This window comes from Macrosteles quadrilineatus, unplaced genomic scaffold (genome assembly GCF_028750875.1).
Source record: "Macrosteles quadrilineatus isolate MER2022 unplaced genomic scaffold, UCM_ALF_1.0 Scaffold_9__3_contigs__length_116548681, whole genome shotgun sequence".
Lineage (NCBI taxonomy): Eukaryota > Metazoa > Arthropoda > Insecta > Hemiptera > Cicadellidae > Macrosteles > Macrosteles quadrilineatus.
In genome coordinates, this window is record NW_026542602.1 from 92,243,407 (window position 1) to 92,265,903 (window position 22,497).

The window sequence follows — 22,497 nt, forward strand, 5'->3', positions numbered from 1 at the left end:
AATTTCTCAAAAGAACATTCCCTGCCAAAAAATATTTAATGGTAAAATTCTTTTCCACATTTAATTGTCTTTTAAAATCTTATTAAATTTATTGTGAAAATAGATTGGACACAACATTTCTTAATCTCAGGCTTGCAGCACTAAGTTTACGTTAAGAAATAAATAAAATAATTACTTCTACTACATTTCCTGATAGCCCTTAGTATTTATTTATGTATTTTGCATATTTTTTCCATACCGACATTGAATATCATTCTTGTGTAGGACTAATAAATTGATGGTTTGGAATGGCAGTAAACTTAAGTATTTTAGCTATAACTCTCCAATTAAGTTAGGCTTAGTAATTCAATAGGTCTGATTTGTAAAGTCCCACAGATATGTTACAGGTTAATATTGCTTTTATTAACATTTTTGAGTTATATTAAAATTACAGTTATTTCATGAATGGATTTTGAGATTATTATAATTTTTCTTATCAAAATATATTCAAAGATGCACTTAAAGTATCTTAGCCACATCCAGGGAACCACCCACTAGAAGGTTGATCCTGAGCGAAGAAATCAGAACCTAATTCTTTTTGTCTTTTTACATGAAAATCTGGGCGAACTCCTTTTTCTTGCAAATTATGAACATGGACAAGAATCGCAAGATCCTGAAAAAATAGAATTAACCCTGAAAATATCTTCATGATAAATAATCTAATAATATTATGTCAATAGAATATTATATTTAAAAAACATTAAAATGAATAGACAACCTGGTGTCAAGTTGTGTTAAAATTATTTTTTCGTCATACTGCAGGAAAAACAGCTGTTTTTAATGCATGCGTTGCGGGTGTACAGTAGCATTTTTACTCTCTAGCTAGGGAGTAAAAATCATTTGAAATCTCTAGGGAGTAAAAATCAGCTGTTGTAGACAGTTGTAAATTTTGATTGTGGCAATCGTATCGATCGATTTTATTTATCGATTTATTTATTAGGTTAGGTTGTCGATCGCTCGACATATCGATGGTATAATGTACTTACTGTAACACAATCGTAATAGACAAAATGATGAATCGCTTAAGCTGACGACAGCTGCTTATTTACATTTAGCAAAATTTTAAACAAGCTGGAAGTCATTTTGAGAGGTTATCTTTTCACACAAATTATTTTGTTTTCTAGCATAGTTTGATGCAATATGGCAAAAAATATCGTTCACCTCACTGGTAAAAAGTGTCTTTTTAACCCTCGCTCCATTAATGGGGTCCCCTTCTACTTTCCTTTCCCCCCTCGCCATCGCGTACTACAGCGTTAACGCTGTAGGAAAACCCTGTGGACTACAGCTGCTGTACATGGTATGTGGCCTTCACCGTTGGGGCTCTTCCTTGCTCAATACTAGTACATTTCCACCTCACCAGAGCTAAAAGTGCACGGTGGTCCCATAAGCTTGTATCCTCCGTATCTTACCGTACTTCTCTGTGGTACCACTTACATCAAGTCAAGACACTAACAACAGAAAACTGTATTTTAATCAGAATATGAGTACGTATATAGAATGGAATAGAAGACCATGTGTAGGCCTAGTTTTGTTTTGTACAGACTAAGATTTTCTGTTTCTTTGGTCAGGGCCAGTTTTTAGAAGCCCAGTATTCAAAGCTATGGTCGTGGATAAGTTAACGTGGACCGTGGACCTAGGGGGTGGGGTCCATGCCCCTATCCAATCATTGTTTACAACTGAATTTTCTTTGAGGGACCAAGGGTGCCCAATTACGACCTACGGAATTACGGAATTTTCATTAAAATTACGAATAAAAACAATGCAATGTCATCATTTTTTTTAATACTGCTGTTAATATGATACCAAATTTTACACCAATCGGTCAATGTTCAAATATTTTACTTGCCTACATGCCCGGTTTATCTTTTTACTTGTAATACTGAAGGAAATTGCTTGTCACGATTCAGCAACCTAGTTTCCAGGAGTGTTAGTTCAGTCGAGCGGCTGATACATCATGGGACTGGCCACCACAGCCGTGACCAATAGTTGATTTATGGTATGGGTCCAATCCCTGGATCCACATTACCATTGATTTTTCATCTCCCAACACGTTACTTTGCCCATGACAACATCAAGGTCTAGTTTAAAACCACAAAAGAGACACAGACCTTTTATACAATTGACAGAGAAACCTACTGACTATTAAATGACTACTAAATCCACCCAGCTGTAATATCTAACCTTTAAAGATGTGAAAATTATGTATACAATTAACTTGATTAACTTTTGCCTACAATTCCTATATTTCTTAACACTAGGTGGTAGGGATGAGCATTGACGTCAACCATCGATGTACCGATAACATCGTTGCAAAAACATCAATGTTTTTGGGACTAGCATCAATGTTTTTCAGTTTTTCATCTGCTTTTTGTACTCTCCAGTAATGGAAAACCTCGATATCTCAATACTTGACCAATAACATCGATGTAACTAAAAATTGGTAACTTACCATCGATGTAAAAAACATCAAACATTGATGTTTTGAAAACATCGACTATCAATGCTCATCCCTACTAGGTGGTAGTGTTGCCTAGCCTCTTGTGATACTTTCTTTGAGGTTATGACTGCCTTGGGTACCGAATGAAAAAAATGTACGAATGTGCTTGTGATGATGTAAACTAACTGACCCTGGATGCGACACCATCGAGCGGAATAGTTCTCTTGTGCCCTTCGTCAACCAGGATCTCCAGGAAGATCTCCTTTTTGTCCTCACCCTCTGCCAGGACCTCCAGGCCACTCCTGGTGAGTATCCGGACTTTGGCATTGCACTTTACTACCAAGGTGAGGACAGTGCAGCGATGTTCGTCCCAGGCTAACTCTCCCTCTGAGTCTACCAACCCTTGTACGTACGCCTTGCACATGTCAGGCGTGGTTAGGATACGAGTGTACCTTCCACGGCGTCTGATGGCCTGCAACAATGTTGTGAACAAATGGCCTCATAATGTAAACAAAATAACAAATATGTTCTTCATAAGGATAATATGGGAACTTTTAAAGCCACCGGGGCAGAGCCCAATGGACTTTTTCAAAAATGTAAGGTCAGTTTGCAAATCTACACACCTAAACATTTTGGTATATAATATGTAGGGTTAAATTTAAAATCAAAAAACCTTATTGTTCACAAAGTTTCATGTAGCATGGATCATAAACAACGTTTTTGGCCCAAAAGTAAACAAGACCATTATACTAATAGGGTCTGACTTAGGGGAGGTACAAATTAGGCATTTAGTTCAAAATTCCTCCGTGAACAGCGCTGTAGTAGAGAGCACTTTGGCAATGAAGGTTTACTAATCGCAAAAATAGTTCTGTTCAAAAAATAAAATTATAAATGCCTCAAATTCAATTTTACTATTTTTTTAATATAAAATTAAACTATCATAACCTAACCGAACTAACCAAACTTGCTGATAAAGAAATAATATAACAAAAGTTTAGTAATCGGAAAAATAATTCTGTTTATTAAATAAAACTAGAAATTGCTCAATTAAAATTTTATAATAACTTAATAATAAAATTAAACTGTAATAACCAAACCAAACCAACCAAGCTTGCTGATAATAAAAAAATCTTGGACAAAAAGTTAACGCTACCAGCGGGATTCGAACCCGGGACCTATAGTATATCAGCCCGGCACGCTAACCAATAGACCACCGAGTCCGATGGCTGATGAACGTTTTGTTACGGTAATGGCGTTCCCTCAGCTAATAAGAAGATCTCAGCTGTCATCGTAGCCTCTTCTATACCTCCCCTGAGTAAATACCATACTAATAGCATTAATTAACATATGGTTTTGTTTACTTTTGGGTTATAAACGTCATTTGTTTATGTTTATGATCCATACCGAGTCTTTTCTAGTATTCGTGGATACACCTACCTTTTGTCAGGTAACTCAAAACTGAAGCTATATTACTAAGCTGACATCAAATCAAAATATCCTTTACCCAAGGTACATGAAAAAGTCAGGGAGGATATGCAACTTGTTTTCTATTCACATTATTTTAAATCGTAAAATTCCTCAAAGGAGGAAAATGTGTTTTTAATTTCTTTAGTTTTGAGTAATTTTGTTGATATTTCATTCTTTCTTATGTCTTTTGGTAGAAGAATTGTTAATCATCAATCATTGAGATGACGACACCTAATAGGTGTGTTTTTTATTAACTCAATTATGAGTAAAGGATGAGTGTAGAATGCAAGTTGTGGGTGTTCCCTTGTAAAAACTACAAGAAAATATCCTAAAAAGCTATTAATAGTATCCAATATTGTAAACAAACCTTCCACTGGTCAGTTTGGGCGTTTGGTTCTTGAAGAGCTTCAGCAGTAAATAATCGTGCATCTTTATATTTCTCTTTAGTCTCTGCTCTATTTGTATCCCTGGGCGCTAATGATTTTTGGTCTTCAAAACCATACGAGGAAGCAAATAAACTTACCGAAATGAAAATAAAACACAGATGTTCAACTGTCACCAACATCTTGACAGATCTGAGTGAGCAGTCAAGTTTTATTTTCTACTAACTGTAATGAGTCGAATCGAAGAGTGTTTAGAAATGGAACTGATGAGGCTTATTGGAACAAGTGTTAACGATTAAGAGAATGACATATGGCAGTAAAAACACTTGCTTTACCTAAACCAATATTGCTTGCGTTAGAGAGGCGCTAGATTGTAATTTGTAATTTTATAATATATTTTTTAAAGATCATTATGACTTATGTGTATGTGATGCAAAATAATTTAATACATACAATACAAAAAATGTATGATATTTAGCCAGTCTCATTTTTAAACGAAACAATTTTATTTAGAAAGTTGATTGTTAACACCACAAATTGTAAACTGAGCACATTTTGGAAGTTCAAAAAAAAAAAGATTATGAAGGCTACATTGAAAGTTTATTTGTGAATTATAGTAGTTTACAAAAGATGTACTGTACTGTTGTGTGACATAAATCCTTTTGTAATTAAAAGTAAAACATCGTACATGGTTTTTTCATGTCAGAAAAGTGGTTTAAATATGACTGAAACATAAAAATGGAAGGTCAAGGGATTTTTTGTTGTACCTAACAGTTAACGCTGAATCCTGATCAGTGGCGGCTAGCCCATAAGGGCTCTCGGACGCCGCCCTCCCAACAATACATAAATAAATTACTGTAAATTTTAATATTATTTAGTTGAATTTAATTAAAATTACTTAAACGAGTACTTTAATCAGTATACAACATAAATATATCAAATAATTGGATAATTCAATTCAGTAAAGACTTATTTTTGACCGTCGCTTGCTTAGTAAGGACGGTGGCAAGACCGACCCAATCCCAGTCCATGTAGTCTTATGGCAGAACAACTGAACAGCGCTGAGGGTGCAATGATGTCATTCCAATGCTTTAGTATGGGCGCTTTGGGGCAGATTCCAAATTTGCGCGCACACTCTAAAATCAGGACAGGCACCACAATCTGGATATTCTGTATGACAATCTACCGTTATGATGGGTAGAACTGATGTTGGCACACCTGTTTGTCATAACTCAAACCATCTAATTTCTAAAACTAGAAAACAACTGAGCCAACATCAAAATGTTATTTTGGTTTGGTGTTGTTCTTTAGTAGTAAAATACTAATGAATGAATATTGAATAGTGATGTAGGAGTACTGTTTGTGCATGTACTTAAGTAAAATACTAATCGTATACTTTATTAAATTGATTTCACATCTAGTTTAGTTAAAGGTAGGCCCTGCTTTTCTGGTTGATTAATATTATTGAAGTACGATAGGTTTTTAGGTTACCGGTATCAGTTTAAATGCAATTTGTTTTTGTAAGCTGTTTTACTTATTTGGCTATCTATTTCTTATTACCTTAGATATTTTATGGAATATTATCATTATTTTGTTAATGTTATTTTCAGGGCAGACCCATCTGCAGACACTGTTATTAAGTTAAATACAATAGCAGCCTTGGAAACAAGTAAATAAAATAAATATATATCATAAGCTAGGCCTATGTGTGTTTGTATTACAAATTTTAAGCCTTAAGTAAATCTTTTCCATTCTTTGACAAACGTGAATGTTAGGCCTTCGTTTGTATATAAAAATATGCAGAATGAACCCTCCCACCACTTTTGAACACCAGCCGCTACTACTCCTGTTGCAAAATCGGTAACCCAACAATCATTACATAGGACAACGGTATGATAAAAATAGACAGTAAAAATATTTAAATATATTTAAAATACTATAAGTACAAGTCACTTGAATAAATCACATATTAAAACATCTTAACTCAACAAGTCAGTGTAATAAATAGTACAAAAATAACTAAACACTAGTGTACCTGTTGCTCGAATTCGAGCAATTGCAAAGTATTACAGGAATTTACAGGCACTATTTTAAAACGAATAACAGTAATAGTTTCCGATGACTTTAATAGAGTCGACTCAAAGATTATGGAAATACTCACGATGTACATAACAGATTGATAATCAACATTTCTTGTAAATATCTTATCATTTTTCAAAGTTTTTGGCACACCCTGTATCGGAAAAAATTTAAAAATATTTTTAAGTTATTCCTTTGGGTCGATTTAGTGGAAAATAATTTTATTTCATCCTTGTACATTATGCCGTTTTTCCGTAATCAATTTGAGACCTTACGTGGGACACCCTGTATGTTGGGAATGTTAGCTATAATCATGCCAAATTTCAGCCAAATTTCGTCCAGTAGTTAATGCGTGATTGAACTTCAAACAAACACACAAACTTTCACATTTATAATATTAGTAAGACTAGTGTACATGTTGCTCGAAATCGAGCAATTGCAAAAAAGTACAGGAGTTATTTATAAACAAATAACTTGTTTAAAAACTGATAACAGTCATAATTTCCGATGATTTTAAAAGAGTCGACTAAAAGATTATTAACTAATGGAAACACTCACAATTTACATAACAGTCCTATTCCAGTTTAAAGGGTTAATTTTTTTTAACTATCAAACTACCCATGGACGGGAAAAGGTAAGCTTACAATTTAAGTCAACGTAAAAAGGCTGTTAGCTTTTATAATGTACCGTACCTAAGTTATTTAGCCAATTTGTAGACAAAAGGTGTAGGCTACTTTAAACTCTACAGAACAGAGTTAAGCAAAAACTGGCAGAACTCTGAAATGAGCATAGGCATACTCATATGCCAAATTCTTAAAATAAAAATTCAATAATTAATAACTTATATCATTAAACACAAATCAACATCCAAAACTATACACATTTTTAATACAACATAGATTATTTGTACATGTTTACAATTGAATTAACATATGTTCTTCTTCCCACTTTTAATTTTTGCTTCGTAACGGGAAAAATCTGTTTCATAATCATAGAAATATATTTATAATAAATAATCTATCATAAAGTTTAAGATTAAATCAACCTACCACATAGTTGTTTAATTTTTTTGGATCAGCTGTCTGAAATCGTGAAATAATTTGACAGTTCTGGTTGTTTACATTTAAATGTCAAAGCTAATGTAAACATTGTGAGTTTCCTCATGCTTCCAAGGAGACCAATTATCAATATTTAATTTCTGACAACAGCTGGAGTTTCAAAACAATGTTTGTTTCCCATGTTATTCTTATGGAGAAATACGAAACTTTAAAGGGCCCCAGGGACTCACTCTCTAATTATTTACCTAAAAAAAAAGTTTCCTGCACAACTTCACGTTACCCTCTTTCCAACGACACCAAAAACATGTCAATCGGTTCAGTAGTTTTGGAGGAGTAATTGTCACAAAAATCCTGCTTGCGTATTAAATAAGTATATAATATATATATATATGGATTAAAATCAGGTGTGATTATTTGGTATTACCATTGACTATTGGTATTACCTTTGTTTGACTATCAATACTAGACATTCCCATGGTAGAAGGAAAAAACGGGTCTGACTTAGGGGAGGTACAAATGAGGCATTTAGTTCAAAATTCCTCCGTGAACAGCGCTGTAGTAAAAAGCACTTTGGCAATGAAGGTTTACTAATAGCAAAAATAATTCTGTTCATAAAATAAAATTATAAATGCCTAAAATTCAATTTTATTAATTTTTAATTATAAAATTAAACCATCATAACCTAACCGAACTAACCAAACTTGCTGATAAAGAAATAATATAACAAAAGTTTATAGTAATCGGAAAAATAATTCTGTTTATAAAATAAAACTAGAAATTGCTCAGTTAAAATTTTACAATGACTTAATAAAATTAAACTGTAATAACCAAACCAAACCAACCAAACTTGCTGAAAATAAAAAAAATCTTGGACAAAAAGTTAATGCCACCGGCGGGATTCGAACCCGGGACCTACAGTATATCAGCCCGGCACGCTAACCTTTAGACCACCGAAGCCGATGGCTATAGATCGTTTTGTTACGGTAATGGCGTTCCCTCAGCTAATAAGAAGCCCTCAGCTGTCATCGTAGCCTCTTCTATACCTCCCCTGAGTAAATACCGGAAAAAACATAGGTGTGCTATTCCCACATATTCTGACGTCACTCGGATTGCAAACAAAACATCACCTGATTGTAACTGTCAAATTAGTACTGTATGTATTTGTTTTGATTTGATTGTTATTGTTTTTTTATAAAAACACACATTATAAAAACAATAACACACCTATGTTTTTTCCTTCCACCATGAGACATTCCATCCCCAGTATTACTGTAGGCCTATTCTGTTTTGTTTATTTTAGCTTAACTTAACCAATCAATAGTTTTATTAATACTCATGAAGTCAAACGGGGTGAAGCCCGTGGGTAACAGCTAGTTGCTATAAATTGACTATACATGCCTAAAGTAGATTTTCCACCAGCTTTATTGTGACATTTGGAACTGATGTTGGACTATATTATGTTATTTGCATAATCGGTTCACCACTTACCAACCTTTTTTTGTATATTTACCGTCTTGTGAGTAACAGTAAAAGCGTAAATATATGTTTTAAGTGTTATAAGACGTTTCTTTTATTTACTTTCCGTTTTTTGCAGTACAGGATTCATATTTGAGTGCTGCTGTATTCTTTTTCTTCCTTTCTCATTCAGAACAAAATTTTAAACTGAGACGTACCCATGTCATGATCATGCAACAGCAAATCATTACACAAAAACAACCGTCTTGGAAAGATCATTATTTTATTGATTAAATTCTAATCTTAAAAAAGGAAGAAATTAATTAGTCAGCAACACACAAAAGCCTATGTGTCAAACATCAAAACTGACACCTTATTGCCATATTGATGAGAAGAAAATATTTCAGCTTCTATATTCAATGATCATATTCAATCTTCTTCAGTAGAAGTGTATAGTGCTTGGTTTCTCCGCTTGAACTTTTTGTTTGGTATCGGAGGTCCATCCTCACTAGGTTTTTGACTCGCATCTGTTTCACACGTTGATTGCGACAAAACCGATTCATTTAAGCTGGCTGTTGTGTTCACTGAGTCTGTTAACAATCATATCTATTAGAAGTTTTAACTTGTTTGCTAGCAAGCAGTACATATTTGTGCCCAAGCCATTTCCGTTAAGAGATAAATGATTACTTAACATATTGGAATCACTGAAATAAGAATATTGATACAGAAAGGTATTTTGTTACAATAGGTCAACACAACACACTATTATCACCAAAAATTATAATGTAGGGTTGATTGGTGATAATTCGACACACTTGTCAGTCCGATACTGCAGTGAATGAGTTTGGTCAGTATTCGTACAATAGTGTAATTTTATTCCATATTGTAACTGGAGTTTCATTCAGTTCTTTCCAGTCTAATTTTGCATTCCTTGCTTTGAGTATTATAGGGATTATTGGTTATTGATTATTGAGTTGATATTATCTGTAATATCATTAATATTACTGCAATTATATGTAGTTTATCAATTAAACTTAAGTATGGATTTTTCAACATTTGAACTCATACAATATAAATACAAGAAAATAGCTAATTTGAACTATGATTACTAAACTTATAGGCTAACTTTCACTTAAATAGGTTTCACTAACAGTTACATTTCTTGCAAATATAACTGAACAAAAACAGCTGAACAGCAGCGTAACATGAGCTGCTCCCAAGGAGTTGCAGTTTTGTAAAAAATTGGTTTCTGTTTTGATGAGATAAGAGTAAGATATGAGATATGAAATATCTAGTTAAATAAATTATCGCAAGGACTCAAAAGTGTCTAGATATGAACTATTTATTGACAAAAGAATACTAAAAGATTTGCATCATCAGACTTTTTACAACATCCAATTGGATAATATTTAATATGTTGCCCGAATAAACAAGTGGACTTCTTAAAATGAGTTGCTGGTTGTCAAAATTGCAATAAAATATTTGTTACAGTAATGACTTTTATGAAGAAACGTCTGTGTTGTATAATACAGGGTGAGGGAATTCAGTGCTATTTACCCTATACATATAAATAGCAAACAGCTTATCTTTTGCCATTTTAACTTAACAAAGTCATTTTTCCATTCCTTGAAAACAAAATCCTTCAAGTGACGTCCTTGTCCTACTTGACACTCCTTTACAGAACCCCCAAAGAAAACAAAGAGCTAACGTAAAGCTTCCAGCAACGAAAGCATTCTGGCAAACCCTCTTTGGACTTTGAGTCACTGTGACTCACACTCTTTCAACATTTGCTGGTGTCTGTATAATACCTGTAGCTGTCAGGTTGGCCGTACTGTCCTGAGAGACCTGACTTGTAGAGAGCAAATCCTCTGAACTATCATCGGGCAACTCTAGCTTGGGCGGTGGTAAACTCATCCTCTTGATTGGGCTTGGGGTAAAACTGGTGTTGCTGAAACTGCCAAATGAAATAGTTGTTATAAACAAGTATATTAAAAGTCTTAAAAATGAACAAGTCCATCATAAGGGAAATGACAAAGGATTACACTTTATTAAAATGGTACAAGTAATCTTATTGTCTAGTCCCTTGTCATCTCTTTTAAAAGTTCTATATCCGTAACAGAAGACTTAAAATAAAATCTCTTTAGGGAGTCAGTTTATGCTTTTGAAAACATTGCCTTGAACAGTGTTAGTCCAAAATAAAGTCGTATTGTGTGAATTTATGTTTAGTTCACATTTTCCGCTATAATCATCCAGTAATCCAGAATATGTTTAAATGTGGCATGCGTCTAGTCCCAGATATGTCAGATTAAAGGAAGTACATTATACTGTATTTTACACTTGTTCCACATCTCACCTAGACTGATTACAAGTCTCGTCGTAGTCCGAGGGAGAAGTGAAGGATACTTGAGAAGTGTCTCTAGACCTGTCGGGTGTGAAGAAGGTTGGAGTTGATGTTCCAGGTGTCTCGTCACCTCCGCCGAGCAGAGTTAGAGGGTCGTCTACACCCAGCAGCTCACAGAAAGTGGTGGTTTGCGGGTTAAACTGCTGCGTCGCTCGTCCTTGTTGTCCCCCCTCTTCACTCCAGGCTGGCACCGTCTTAGAAAAGTTCCTCGGCACTTTCAGTTCACCATTGAACCTCTTAAGCACATGGGCTTTCTCCTCCTCGGTTGGAGTAAATATCCACCTGAGTAGAAATATTTTCTGATAAGTTTGAAAAAAAATATGGATGACTAGCAGAGTATCCATCCTTCGTACGGGGTTGGTTTGTTGTAAGTATAAAATGCTTACTGCAGTTATACTTGTGCTTTGCATTTGCAATGGGGGAGGACATGGTTTGAGAAAATTTGGTTCTTTGAATTTATGGTATGCTATAGTATACCCCCGCCGCAGCAAACCTGCCGAATATGCGAATTTCCATTTGTCTGAATTGATTTTCAATTAAATCTATTTAAATAACATTAGGTTTAATGAATACTTAGGTTTGCTGCTACTAGGAAACTAATAAGGTATATTTTTTAGTAAAATATGAATAGCTTAGTATAAAAAAAATAAATTTACCAAGTTTGATCAATATCTATATATATAAAAGGCAAAGCCCTCACTGACTGACTCACTCATCACTAATTCTCCCACTTCCCATTTACCTAGGAGGCTGAAATTCGGTACACCGATTCTTTGGGCATTAAATAGGAAAACCAAGTAGTTTTTATTCTGATCGGGCTCCGCCCCAGTGGCTCTGGAGTTTCCCATGTTAACCTTATGATTTTTCATAAAAAGGAGTTAATGAATCTTAACAGCTGTTTCAATTAAACCAGTTGGTTCTGTTCTATGATGTTCAATAGCATTAAAGTTACAAGGATTACCAACAGGGTGCAGCACTATTATTTTTTTTTTATTTATGACAACAGCTAATTTGCAACCAAAAGGTGAGTGAGCGTAGCGAACGAACTTCAACCTGGAGGCGAGTTAGCGTAGCGAACGAGCTAACCTGAAGGCAAGTGAGTGCAGCGAACGACCTCCAACCTAAAGGTAGCGTACGAACTTCAACCAGGACGTGATTGAGCCATGCAAACGAGCTCACTTATGAAGTTAAACGGGGCAAAGCCCGCGGGTACAGCTAGTATATCCATAAACAAGCAAACTACAACATTTTACAAGATACAATCTACTGAAGGAAAATACATTTTGCTGGGTCAGCCGTCAGTTGGTGCTTTGGTGCTTTTGTTTCTAATATTTTAATGCTGGACCCAATATTTCGAATCAAAATCAGATGATGAAAATTATATTGAATCCGAATGTATGGTATGATAAATTTGAATATCGAATCCCAACTCGGATCTATTTCTAGAAAATTTGAATATCGAATCCGAACCCGCATCTCTTTCCTGTAAATTCCAATATCGATTCCGAATCCGAATCCAGTTAGAAACGGTAGATTCGTTCTCGAATCTGAATCAAATCTCTAAAAAGTCTATACGTTTTTGTACTATTTGCACAGCCCTGAATAACATTAAAAAATAAACTGTTACCTCTCTACACCAGAGGGACCAGGCATATAGGTGATTCCCTTTTTGACCGAAAGCAGATGATTAGTCAGATGTAAAATGGTGAGCCACTCTAGGTCATAGCTCAACTCTAGTGGCTGACTGTCATCATGGTCCAGCTCCATTATCTACAACAGTCAGGTGTACAGGTGTTAAATGTATGTAACCGGCAATTCTAGTAAAAAAATAAAATTTTGAAAAAATTACTGATCCTGAAAGATTGTTACTGTTTTGCTTGTGCTAAAGCAGTAACCTAGGTTCTAAGTATTTGCCTGGGTGGAATGAATGATGATCAGGTAGATGACAAGGTCATGTCAGTTTTTGAATAACCAAACAAAAAGGTTTTCCTAATAAGTCAATTATTGGGTTATGTTCAAATTCAAATATACTTATTAAAGCTTAGCCTCGCCAAGTTCAAAAAGCTTGTCGGGGTGTTCCAAATGATGCATAAAGATAACAAACAAAATTATTACATTTTTCTTCTTTTTTTAGAACATGGATACGAAAATCTACTATTTCTAAGGCCCTTTGTGGCATGCACTTCAACTTGAAACTAAGTAATTGGCAGAATACTTAAAGACTCTAAATGTAATGGAAAAAAGTAAATTACTTTGCCATCTAAACTATAAGTATTTTTTTACAAACAAACATTTCTTATCTTAAAATTAAACATTTACATGGTTATATGAAGTTCAGTCCTTACAATAAGTAAAGTTAATTCCACATTTACTTACTTGGAGAAATTTCCTCTTCGGCAAGCATTTATCTAATGCAAGGAACCTGGTGTCACCTTTTCGTGGCTGAAAACCCAACATTCATGTATTAAATTTAGAAATTAACCAATCTTACACTTCATGAGTCTAGACGTATAATCCCACTTACAGGCCCTGCTGGTATCATTGTTTTAGGCCTATATTTATTACTACTAGCAACAAAAACCAGCGTTGCCTGGGTCAAAATTACAAGGGCGGTTTTTAAAGTAAGAGCTGTTTTTGCTTATAACCCCATAGTTCGTTTGTACGCCGCAACGAGGCTCCTTCCCGCTAATTGGCATCATTTGTGAACAGAAGGAAGCAATTTCCAGCTCTGTAGTTGACATATGTGATGCAAAGTGGACTGTGTAGTTAAGTGCTGTGCGTTTATAAAAGTAAAAAGAATTTCATGGCCATTTTGCTATTTTTACACTCAATAATAAATTTCTGCCGCTGCCCTCATTCATTGTATAAGGGCCATTAGCCTCCAGTCATCTGGCGGTGAATGTCGTGATTGGATATATGTTTCTTGTAATGTAGTCCCCACCAAAAAACAACGCGGCGGAAGATTCAATAGTTAAATAATTTTTTAAACACACAGCTAAACGTACATGTTGGCTACAGAGCTGGGTACAATTATTATTCTGTTCACAAATGATGCCAGTAAATTGCTGAACCCTTAGGACGGCTCTGGAACCAACCAGACACCTTGAACAATTATTATGAAACTAACATTTCTGCATAATATTAGTTTATCACAAAGGTTATAAATGAAAAATGAATAAACTCACACCGTGTGGAACAATAGCAGCAAACTTGCAGTGTAGATGAGCGGCAAACCAGTAAGTTGGTTTGAGCTCGTGTAATAGCTCTTCAGCTGGTTTACTTCCCAATGCGTTCTGCTCTATATCCTGTCTTTGCGAGATAAAGTATGATTAGCTCATGACACTATAATATTGGCACTGTGTTACCAAGGCAACACTAAATAAACAAACCGTAATGCTCCTCTGGCATGACTTCATCATAGGCGACGGCAATGACGTAATGTTTGCCGTTTGTAATCAGCTGCTTGTTTAAATCTTTTCTTGGAGAGCAAAAATATAACAAAAAAATAACATTACCTCATTGCCGTCGCCTTTAATGACGTCACGCCAGAGGAGCATTTCGACCTGTTTATTTAGTGTTGCCTTGGATGAACTGATTTTTAGTCTATTCAGACTAAATTTGGGAAGTAATCATTTTCAACTTCTTTACAGATAATAAATGGTTGATAGTTCAAGTGGAAGTTGATTGGACAGGTATTTGTAAGCATAACACACGTTCAAAATTATATTGATCGATTTCATCGGTTGAAGCTTATTGTTGCATATTTATCATTAATTTGTCATATCGATAGTAGAATTTACACAAACACAATCGTAGTAGGCGAAATGATTGAATACCAAACAGCTGCTTATAAGCATTAGTAAAGTTTGAAGTTGTTTTGAGAGGTTAGCTTTACATGAAAAATATTTTTTTGTTTTCTAATAAAGTTGGTTAAATAATGTGGCAATATAACGAAAAATATAGACATCACACGGACAAAAAAAAGTCTTTTCTACCCTCGGTCATTTTGCAGTGAAACTTGAGCTTGACTTGAAAAAAGTCACTTTATGCCACAGTGATGACCTACTATTATTATTACTCAGCAAAGGGTGTAATGGGTTTCAACCAAACACTTTTCCCCAAGACTTTGGATTTCCATAGATTGAGAGAAAAACATAAAGAAAATGGACATATTAAAGTGAATTAATAAGCCCTGCAGCTCAAAAGGTTTAGTAATAGGCCTATAGTTAAACAATGGCGTTGATAAAAACAGATATCTAGTTTGATATTTATTATATAATTTACTTACTGGAAAAACGGTTTCCTCTGGAGCAGTGTATCAACATCCCCGTAGTCAGTGACTCCTCTTGGCCAATCATGTGACAGCATGATGTCCACCGGCTGAGTCAGCTATGACAGAACACTAGTAAATTTTTTATCACATATTCTCCTATCCACAGGAGATGTTTAAGGCTCCAATCCACAAGCTTTCAACTGTGTTCACACTAGCGAGGAACAGTATGTGAGAACTATAAGAAAATTTACTTTAACTATCAGTATCCTTTTTAGCCATTTTCCTGATAATCTAGCAACTACTGTAAACACCTTTCCAATTCATAATAGGATAAGGTTGTGAGACTTAACTGTATTCACCGTCAAACATTGACATTTAATATTTTTGTGACTCTTTGTGATACCTGTTTCAGTCTGAACACCTCCAAGTTCCTGATGTGGTAGACTGATCGCTTGGTCTCTTCACTGTAAGGAGGTTTCTCATAGTGTCCTTTCATATAATCTCTACTCTTGTAGATACCTGACAGGCCAGCAATGCGTACACCTCCAAAATTCACGACACCAGCATAACTGAAAAATGTTCTCCTAAGCTTATTAATGTTTGTAACAACATTTTAGTAGGTTAAAAAGTTAAAATATATATAACATTTTACTTTTGGGCAACTAATATTGCGGAATTGGCTATAGTCCGCTCACAAAATTTAGGCGGTTTGTCTACTGTTGTATAAAAATCAGGGTGAGGTGGAGGCGGAGGGGATGAAATCGCTTCCCCTCAAACCGCCTAAATTTTGTGAACAGAGTATAGTAGAACATATCAATGTCCATGCTACGGTAAGAAGGCTTTGTACCAATAATATCTGTTTACACATATTTGTATATGTTCAGAAATATCTGCAAAGTAGGATTTGGGTCCCCTTTCGTGCTGCCTGTGCTCACAACAAGCATTCGGTTTTTACAAGAGTTTGTGAGCATGGTAATGGTTTGTTAGGGCAAGAAGAGGTGTATGTGATTTCTGAACTTATTATCCTCCAGCAATTATAGTGTTGAATAAAACATAAAACGCCACGAGTGCAGAAACCTTAAAAATACATAGGAGATTTTTCAAGACAATGGAAACACACACCTCCTAATCAAGGGTAGGATGAATCTTTTACATCTCACAAAACCTTGATTTTTATTGGGAAAAGCGAGTTTAAATAGTAGTTTTCATTACTAGTCTCGAAAGTGACTTACTGTGGAAAAAGCTATCAAACCCCGCAATGGCACTTTTGAGATGAGAATTGAACAATATTTTTTCATTACAATATCAAAAAACAACATGAATATTTTTGTTTATTCAACTTCGTATCAAGGAAAAAAACCGAACTCTAGGGATGGTCAAGTCTCAAAATTTCGGGAAATTTTAAATCTCGTTACACGAGACGAGATTTCTTTTTGGCTGAGATTTTTATCGAGACGAGAATAAAAAAAAAAAAATTAAATGCCTGCAGAAAGTCAATGCAATACCCGCAATACAAGAGCGTCTCAAAACATTTGAGAAGTTTTGTTAAGTGTTAGCAGTGTGAGGAATGTTTTATTACTATAAAAAAGTCAAAACAAGTAACTATTTTATAAAAATTAATATTTTATTTTATGATTTATTTTATTTTAGGATAAGTTGAACTCTATCCTAACTGATATCACTATGTTTCCTAATCGTAGGCATTTTTAATAAGTTAGGGGTGATTAATAAAAAAATGTTATGCTGATGTTTTTTAATAAAAGATTGTAAATATTCTTGCCTATTATCATTATTTTTGTATTTAAACAGTCATCTAACAATGTTACAAAATCAGGTAAAAATTCCGAACGTGCATTTCCCGTTGTCTATGAGAAGGGAAATCCCGTCTCGATCTCGTCTCGAAATTTTATGAGAAATAAAAAATCTCGTCTCGTCTCGTCTCGAACTAAAAATCCAATCTCGTCCATCCCTACCGAACTCATAACACTGAGTTTCCGTGCTTATGTCGAGGTACAAAACAATGCAACAGCTGATTTGTCTGCACAGCAAAATCCCATCACTGTTACTTTCTGTGCACCACAAATGCACAGAAAGTTAACGCTAAGCAATTTTGCTGTGCAGTAGCGTGAATAACCTATTTTTTTAGCTCACTTTACGTTTAGAAAGTGTATTTTCGTGTGTAGAGTACCTAATGAAAAATGTTCAGTCACATTCCATGTGTGAAAGGGGTGTGATACAAGGCTAAGACGATACTAACAATGACAATAAAATAACATTGATACTGTCAGCAGATAATTCTACTGGATAAAGTCACTATTACAAATCTTTTTGATGATTTTCCAACAAGTGGCAAAACACTCACTAACATTTGCAAACTCTGTTTTTTGCAAGTTAATAACATAGCCTATGTACACCACCCAGAATGTTACTCAAATTATTTGCAAGCAGTTATCAAAATCTTATCTTAGGGTCTACACCTGACTTCACTGATTGATTGCTAACACACTCACCCTAAATAATATATATTAGGAGCCACCCATCCCCCATAAGGGAGCTCCTGTAAGTGATTTGATGCCTCATGGTTCCCTCCGATGAACAGTGTAAGGATAGGCGCTTCTTTCTCTAATGAATAATACCTGCACAAAGGGTTTTAGATGAAGTAAAATATAGTTAAAAAACCTTGCATTTTAAGTCCTGTGTTAGGTTCTAAATGTACTGCTACGACATTTTTTTCTGTAAAAAACACCAACTACTTGACACCGTAGACCTACTGGATCTAATATTAAATTGAAAAATTAGTTATTACTCAATATACATAGTTATAGTTTTTGTAACAGTACAATCACAATACTAGTTGAAACACAATTCTGAATATAGTATTTCTACAAATAAACACCTAGATATACCTAACACATTTTTTTTACTTTAACTGTTTACAAAACATCAAAATAGCATATAAAAAAACATAGAGCAATAAAGCTCTAAGGTTATAAACCTGTATAAGGGGTCTATATTTAAACCATACACAAACTCAGTAGTAGGCTTGAGATTGCCTGGTCGTATAATAAAGACACTGATACGCATTTTTACTGTATCAGTGTTTCAGTGACAAGCAAGCCAGTACAGTAGAGTCTGCAATCCTTATATAATACGTGAAGGTGATTTCTACGAAACACTACTCCTCCGTTAATAATGGACGGATTTTTACAAACAAGGTGTCAAAATTAAGTATTTGTTGTGTAGACACCCCCTTTCTACCAATTCCTGTAATAAGAGTTCTCGGGCTCTGCCCCACAGGCCATCAAAACCCCAATGTATTTCTTATGAAGAAAAAGATTTTGTTTACTTAAACAGACGAATAATTTGTATTAATTGCATACTAAAGCAGCTGTTCATAGTAAACACATGATACACACAAACACAAGAGCGTTCGTTTTCAGTTTCAATAACTGGAGTGGAGTGAGAGTTTTCAGAGTGAGTGAGTTTTCAGTTTCGATAAGTGGAGTGATTGATAACATTATCTTTGAGTTGACTCCAAGTCATTGGAAATTATGACAGTTATTCGTTTTGAAATAACACCTGCAATACTTAGGGATTGCTCGAATTCGAGCAACAGGTGCACTAGTTTTTTAAAATAATGTTCCTTCACATCCTAGGGCAGCAGGAGTAAGCTCCAGCCTCAAATCGTTTTACATAATGCTTCAAGCTAGGCTTAGAGGCTCGCAGCAACACATAGCCATTGGAGGTTGGCGGGATTCGAACCCAGGACCTCGGGGGCAAAACCTACTCTTAGACAGTAACCTAGACTCTTATAAAACAACATAGGGCAACATGTTAATAGGTTATTCAACTTCAAGCACTTACTTGTAGAAAGAACAAATGTTCCTATACTTTTGAGAGACAGCCATACTAGACAAATCTTGCGAGTTTCTCGTAGATTGGAAATCACCACAGCATATGAGAAGGTCAACTTTGAATTGACCTTCTTTTTCCATATACTGAATAGCATTATAAATTTTCTCCAACTCTCCGTGAGCACACCCTTCAATAGCAATCTTCATGACTAGATTTTCTAGAGCACAAGATAAAGCTATAAAACATTATACTCATTAGTATTAGTGCAGTACTTAGTACTGTACATTATTGAATTCAAAATAAAAAACTTCAGGTTGAATTCAGAAACTTACACACACACTTTCTCGTCCCTTCATAATTTCCATAATCATAGGAAAATGTATGGATTATGCCTAATATAATTACATAATATTAATAATAATATAAACATAATGCTTGTTGCACAAATTTTTGAAATAGGCCTAGTAAACTTTAAGGTGTTTTTCTCTGGGTTTTAATCGTACAAAAACAGTCTGTAGGTAACATAAACTAACAACTTAATTTATTATAACCTAAACTTTACCTTCATAATCTAACATTACTTCAAAACACTTAATGCAGTCATGAATTTGTATAGAACTTGACCGACCACCGAACCACCCTGACATGCCTCAATAAGAACTACATGAATCAGCCCAACATGCATGTATCTATAAGCATGTCCATCTATATCTCCATAATGTGACGAAATTCCCTTTAATAGAAAACATTACTGTCTACAGAATCACTTGAAATATTCCTATAGGAAATGATAATTTTGTAATAAACGATGTTATTCAACTCATCGTCTATGTTAGGTACTCTCTTCACTTATCCTGAACTTAGCGTAGCAGACAAGCAGCACAGTACCCTATTGGTTTTGGTATTCTAGTTCTAGTTGTAATGAAGTGAAGTGACGTCACTAGGCCTATTGCCGGTGACAGAATCAGTGTCAACGCAGTTAATTTAATAAAGTTGAATACTTTCAGTTGCTTGACGATGAATACTATCAGCTGTTGGCCTATTTCACCCATAGTTCACTCCACTTGTAATATTATTCGTCCCAACTTGTTTATTGAAGTGTTTTAGGGCCTATATTTGAACGGCAATATCTTGAGTAATACTTATCATCGGTGTAAAATAATGGTATACTGTATTTGGATTCAGAGGTAAATACTATAAAGTAAGTAACCCATTAAAATTAAAAATTTGTTTGGAGGCACCTGTATTGAATAAATATGCATTTGAGAGTGATGGTTAACTAGTGATTGACGTACCGTATTTTAAATTACTATGGGGACACTCCTGCAGCTCCAAGCATACATTACCGGTACATAAGAGAAAGATTTGAGGATGTTATTGACTTGGAAGTTGAAAGGACACTGCCCAACTCTCTTCATTGTTCAGCCTAGCTTTCTTATGTCCTCCTGAACTACCCTGTTCTCCCAAAAAAATCTACGCAATTGTTTTACCAGAAGTAGTCAATAGGCCTAAAATACAACCAAAAATCTCAAAGAGCTCAGACTTAAACATGCCTCATTGCTGCCTCAGTCCAACACCAAAAAGGTACCCGCACTATGCTATCAAAATTCTTAACACACTGTCTGAAAGAGAAATGAGATCACAAACTAAGTTAAGTTAACCTAAAAATTTAGGGCAACGCTGTGCAACTCTCCAACAAAAGCCACTCTAAAGTCTTCATGATCTTGCTGATGAACCTCAGAAGCGGGATTTATTTATTTTTACGGCAAATACCATTTTACAATTAATTTTACATTGTGATAGGCTACATGCGACAAAATGCTTTTTTACATGCTGTTAAATATTGTGCAGATACATACGGTGATACATGCAAAGATGAATTTTCAATGAAAACGATGAACAAAGAGAAATAAACAATGAGAGATGTTACCATGATAGTTAAATAACATTCTTGGCAATTAATAGACTAAGTTATAACCAGGTACAATAATAATTAAATATTACATGCTTGGCTATAAATAAACTATAACTAGGTAGGCTAACAATAATAATTGGCAACACTGGCAGTGGTGATAAAAGCGATATGAAAACGAGTAATAGTGATAACAATAACAGACTAGAAATAGATAACAGTGATGATAATGAATGGAATGACTAGGGTGAAGAATCAACGGTGATAAAATGTATAAAGGGTAACAAAGATAGACTATGATGCAACAACAGGTCAATTCGAAAACACTCCCCCCGCCTCACAATGTGGTTGTGCCTTTTAAAGGCGCCACCAGTAAACAAAACACAACACCGTTCCGCAACTCAAACACTGTAGTGAGGTCACTTTAGAGGAGTAGACTCCGCAACTCTCGCTTGAATGAAGCTGGTGATGGCCCGAAGAAGTCAAGATGAGAAGACACATCTTTGCTGGTTCTCAGGAGTCTAGAGATGCCGTGGTTACAAGCGTAGTTAGTCGGCTGGTATCTCTTTCTGAAGACAGGTCTGGATCGAGCCCCTGGGAATGGTGAGGTCGATGTCGTTTAATACCTCAGGACAATTGATGATCCCATTTACCAGTTTATACAGGAAGATGATGTCACAGACCCGTTGCGGGATGAGGGAGGAACTCAGTAAACCTATCCAGCTTTTAAGTGTTTTCAATGTTTAAGTAGGTAGCCTAGGTCAGAATGGCATCTTCAAAACGGATACCTAAGTTACCCCAGCCTACCTCATATAATTACAATTACAGTAGAACCTCTTTCATCCGAACCCCCTCCCTTTTTCCGTAACAATTAGGCCTATACGATCCATTTTAGCTACTGTTACCGGTAGGCCTATGTAAAAACAACAATATATTCTGTAATCTAAACTATTCAATAGTCCGAACCACCCCCAGTCCCAATTAACTTAATTCGGATCGGAATTAAGAGACTCTACTGTAATGAAAACAGAAAAGTCTAAAGGATACCAGATACTTACCAAAAAACTATGCAAACAAACACTGGAAGCGCTATTGATATAAGTAAATCTAGCCTATATCACAGTATTGCACCGGAGTC

At 35.1% G+C, this 22,497-nt stretch overlaps 2 protein-coding genes across 3 annotated transcripts; both read right to left on the minus strand.

The window, feature by feature from the left end:
* Nucleotides 1-376: 376 nt before the first annotated feature.
* LOC129004330 (uncharacterized) lies at nucleotides 377-4,587 on the minus strand. Of its 2 annotated transcripts, none has more exons than XM_054432883.1 (3): nucleotides 4,311-4,587; nucleotides 2,667-2,948; nucleotides 377-652 (listed from the first exon to the last, which is right to left on the minus strand). In XM_054432883.1, the coding sequence occupies exons 1-3, from the start codon at nucleotides 4,506-4,508 to the stop codon at nucleotides 509-511; spliced, it is 624 nt and encodes a 207-aa protein (XP_054288858.1). In that variant the 5' UTR covers nucleotides 4,509-4,587; the 3' UTR covers nucleotides 377-508. The 2 variants fall into 2 exon arrangements, with proteins under 2 accessions (XP_054288858.1, XP_054288859.1); XM_054432884.1 differs by having other exon boundaries at nucleotides 4,467-4,552.
* Nucleotides 4,588-9,184: 4,597 nt separating this feature from the next.
* Nucleotides 9,185-19,674, minus strand: LOC129002557 (lariat debranching enzyme-like). The gene is made up of 10 exons (XM_054430446.1): nucleotides 19,457-19,674; nucleotides 18,103-18,228; nucleotides 15,996-16,161; nucleotides 15,608-15,708; nucleotides 14,505-14,628; nucleotides 13,696-13,761; nucleotides 12,947-13,089; nucleotides 11,272-11,601; nucleotides 10,727-10,872; nucleotides 9,185-9,508 (listed from the first exon to the last, which is right to left on the minus strand). Exons 1-10 carry the CDS (start codon nucleotides 19,651-19,653, stop codon nucleotides 9,348-9,350), a joined length of 1,560 nt encoding a protein of 519 aa, XP_054286421.1. The 5' UTR covers nucleotides 19,654-19,674; the 3' UTR covers nucleotides 9,185-9,347.
* Between the last annotated feature and the right edge of the window lie 2,823 nt (nucleotides 19,675-22,497).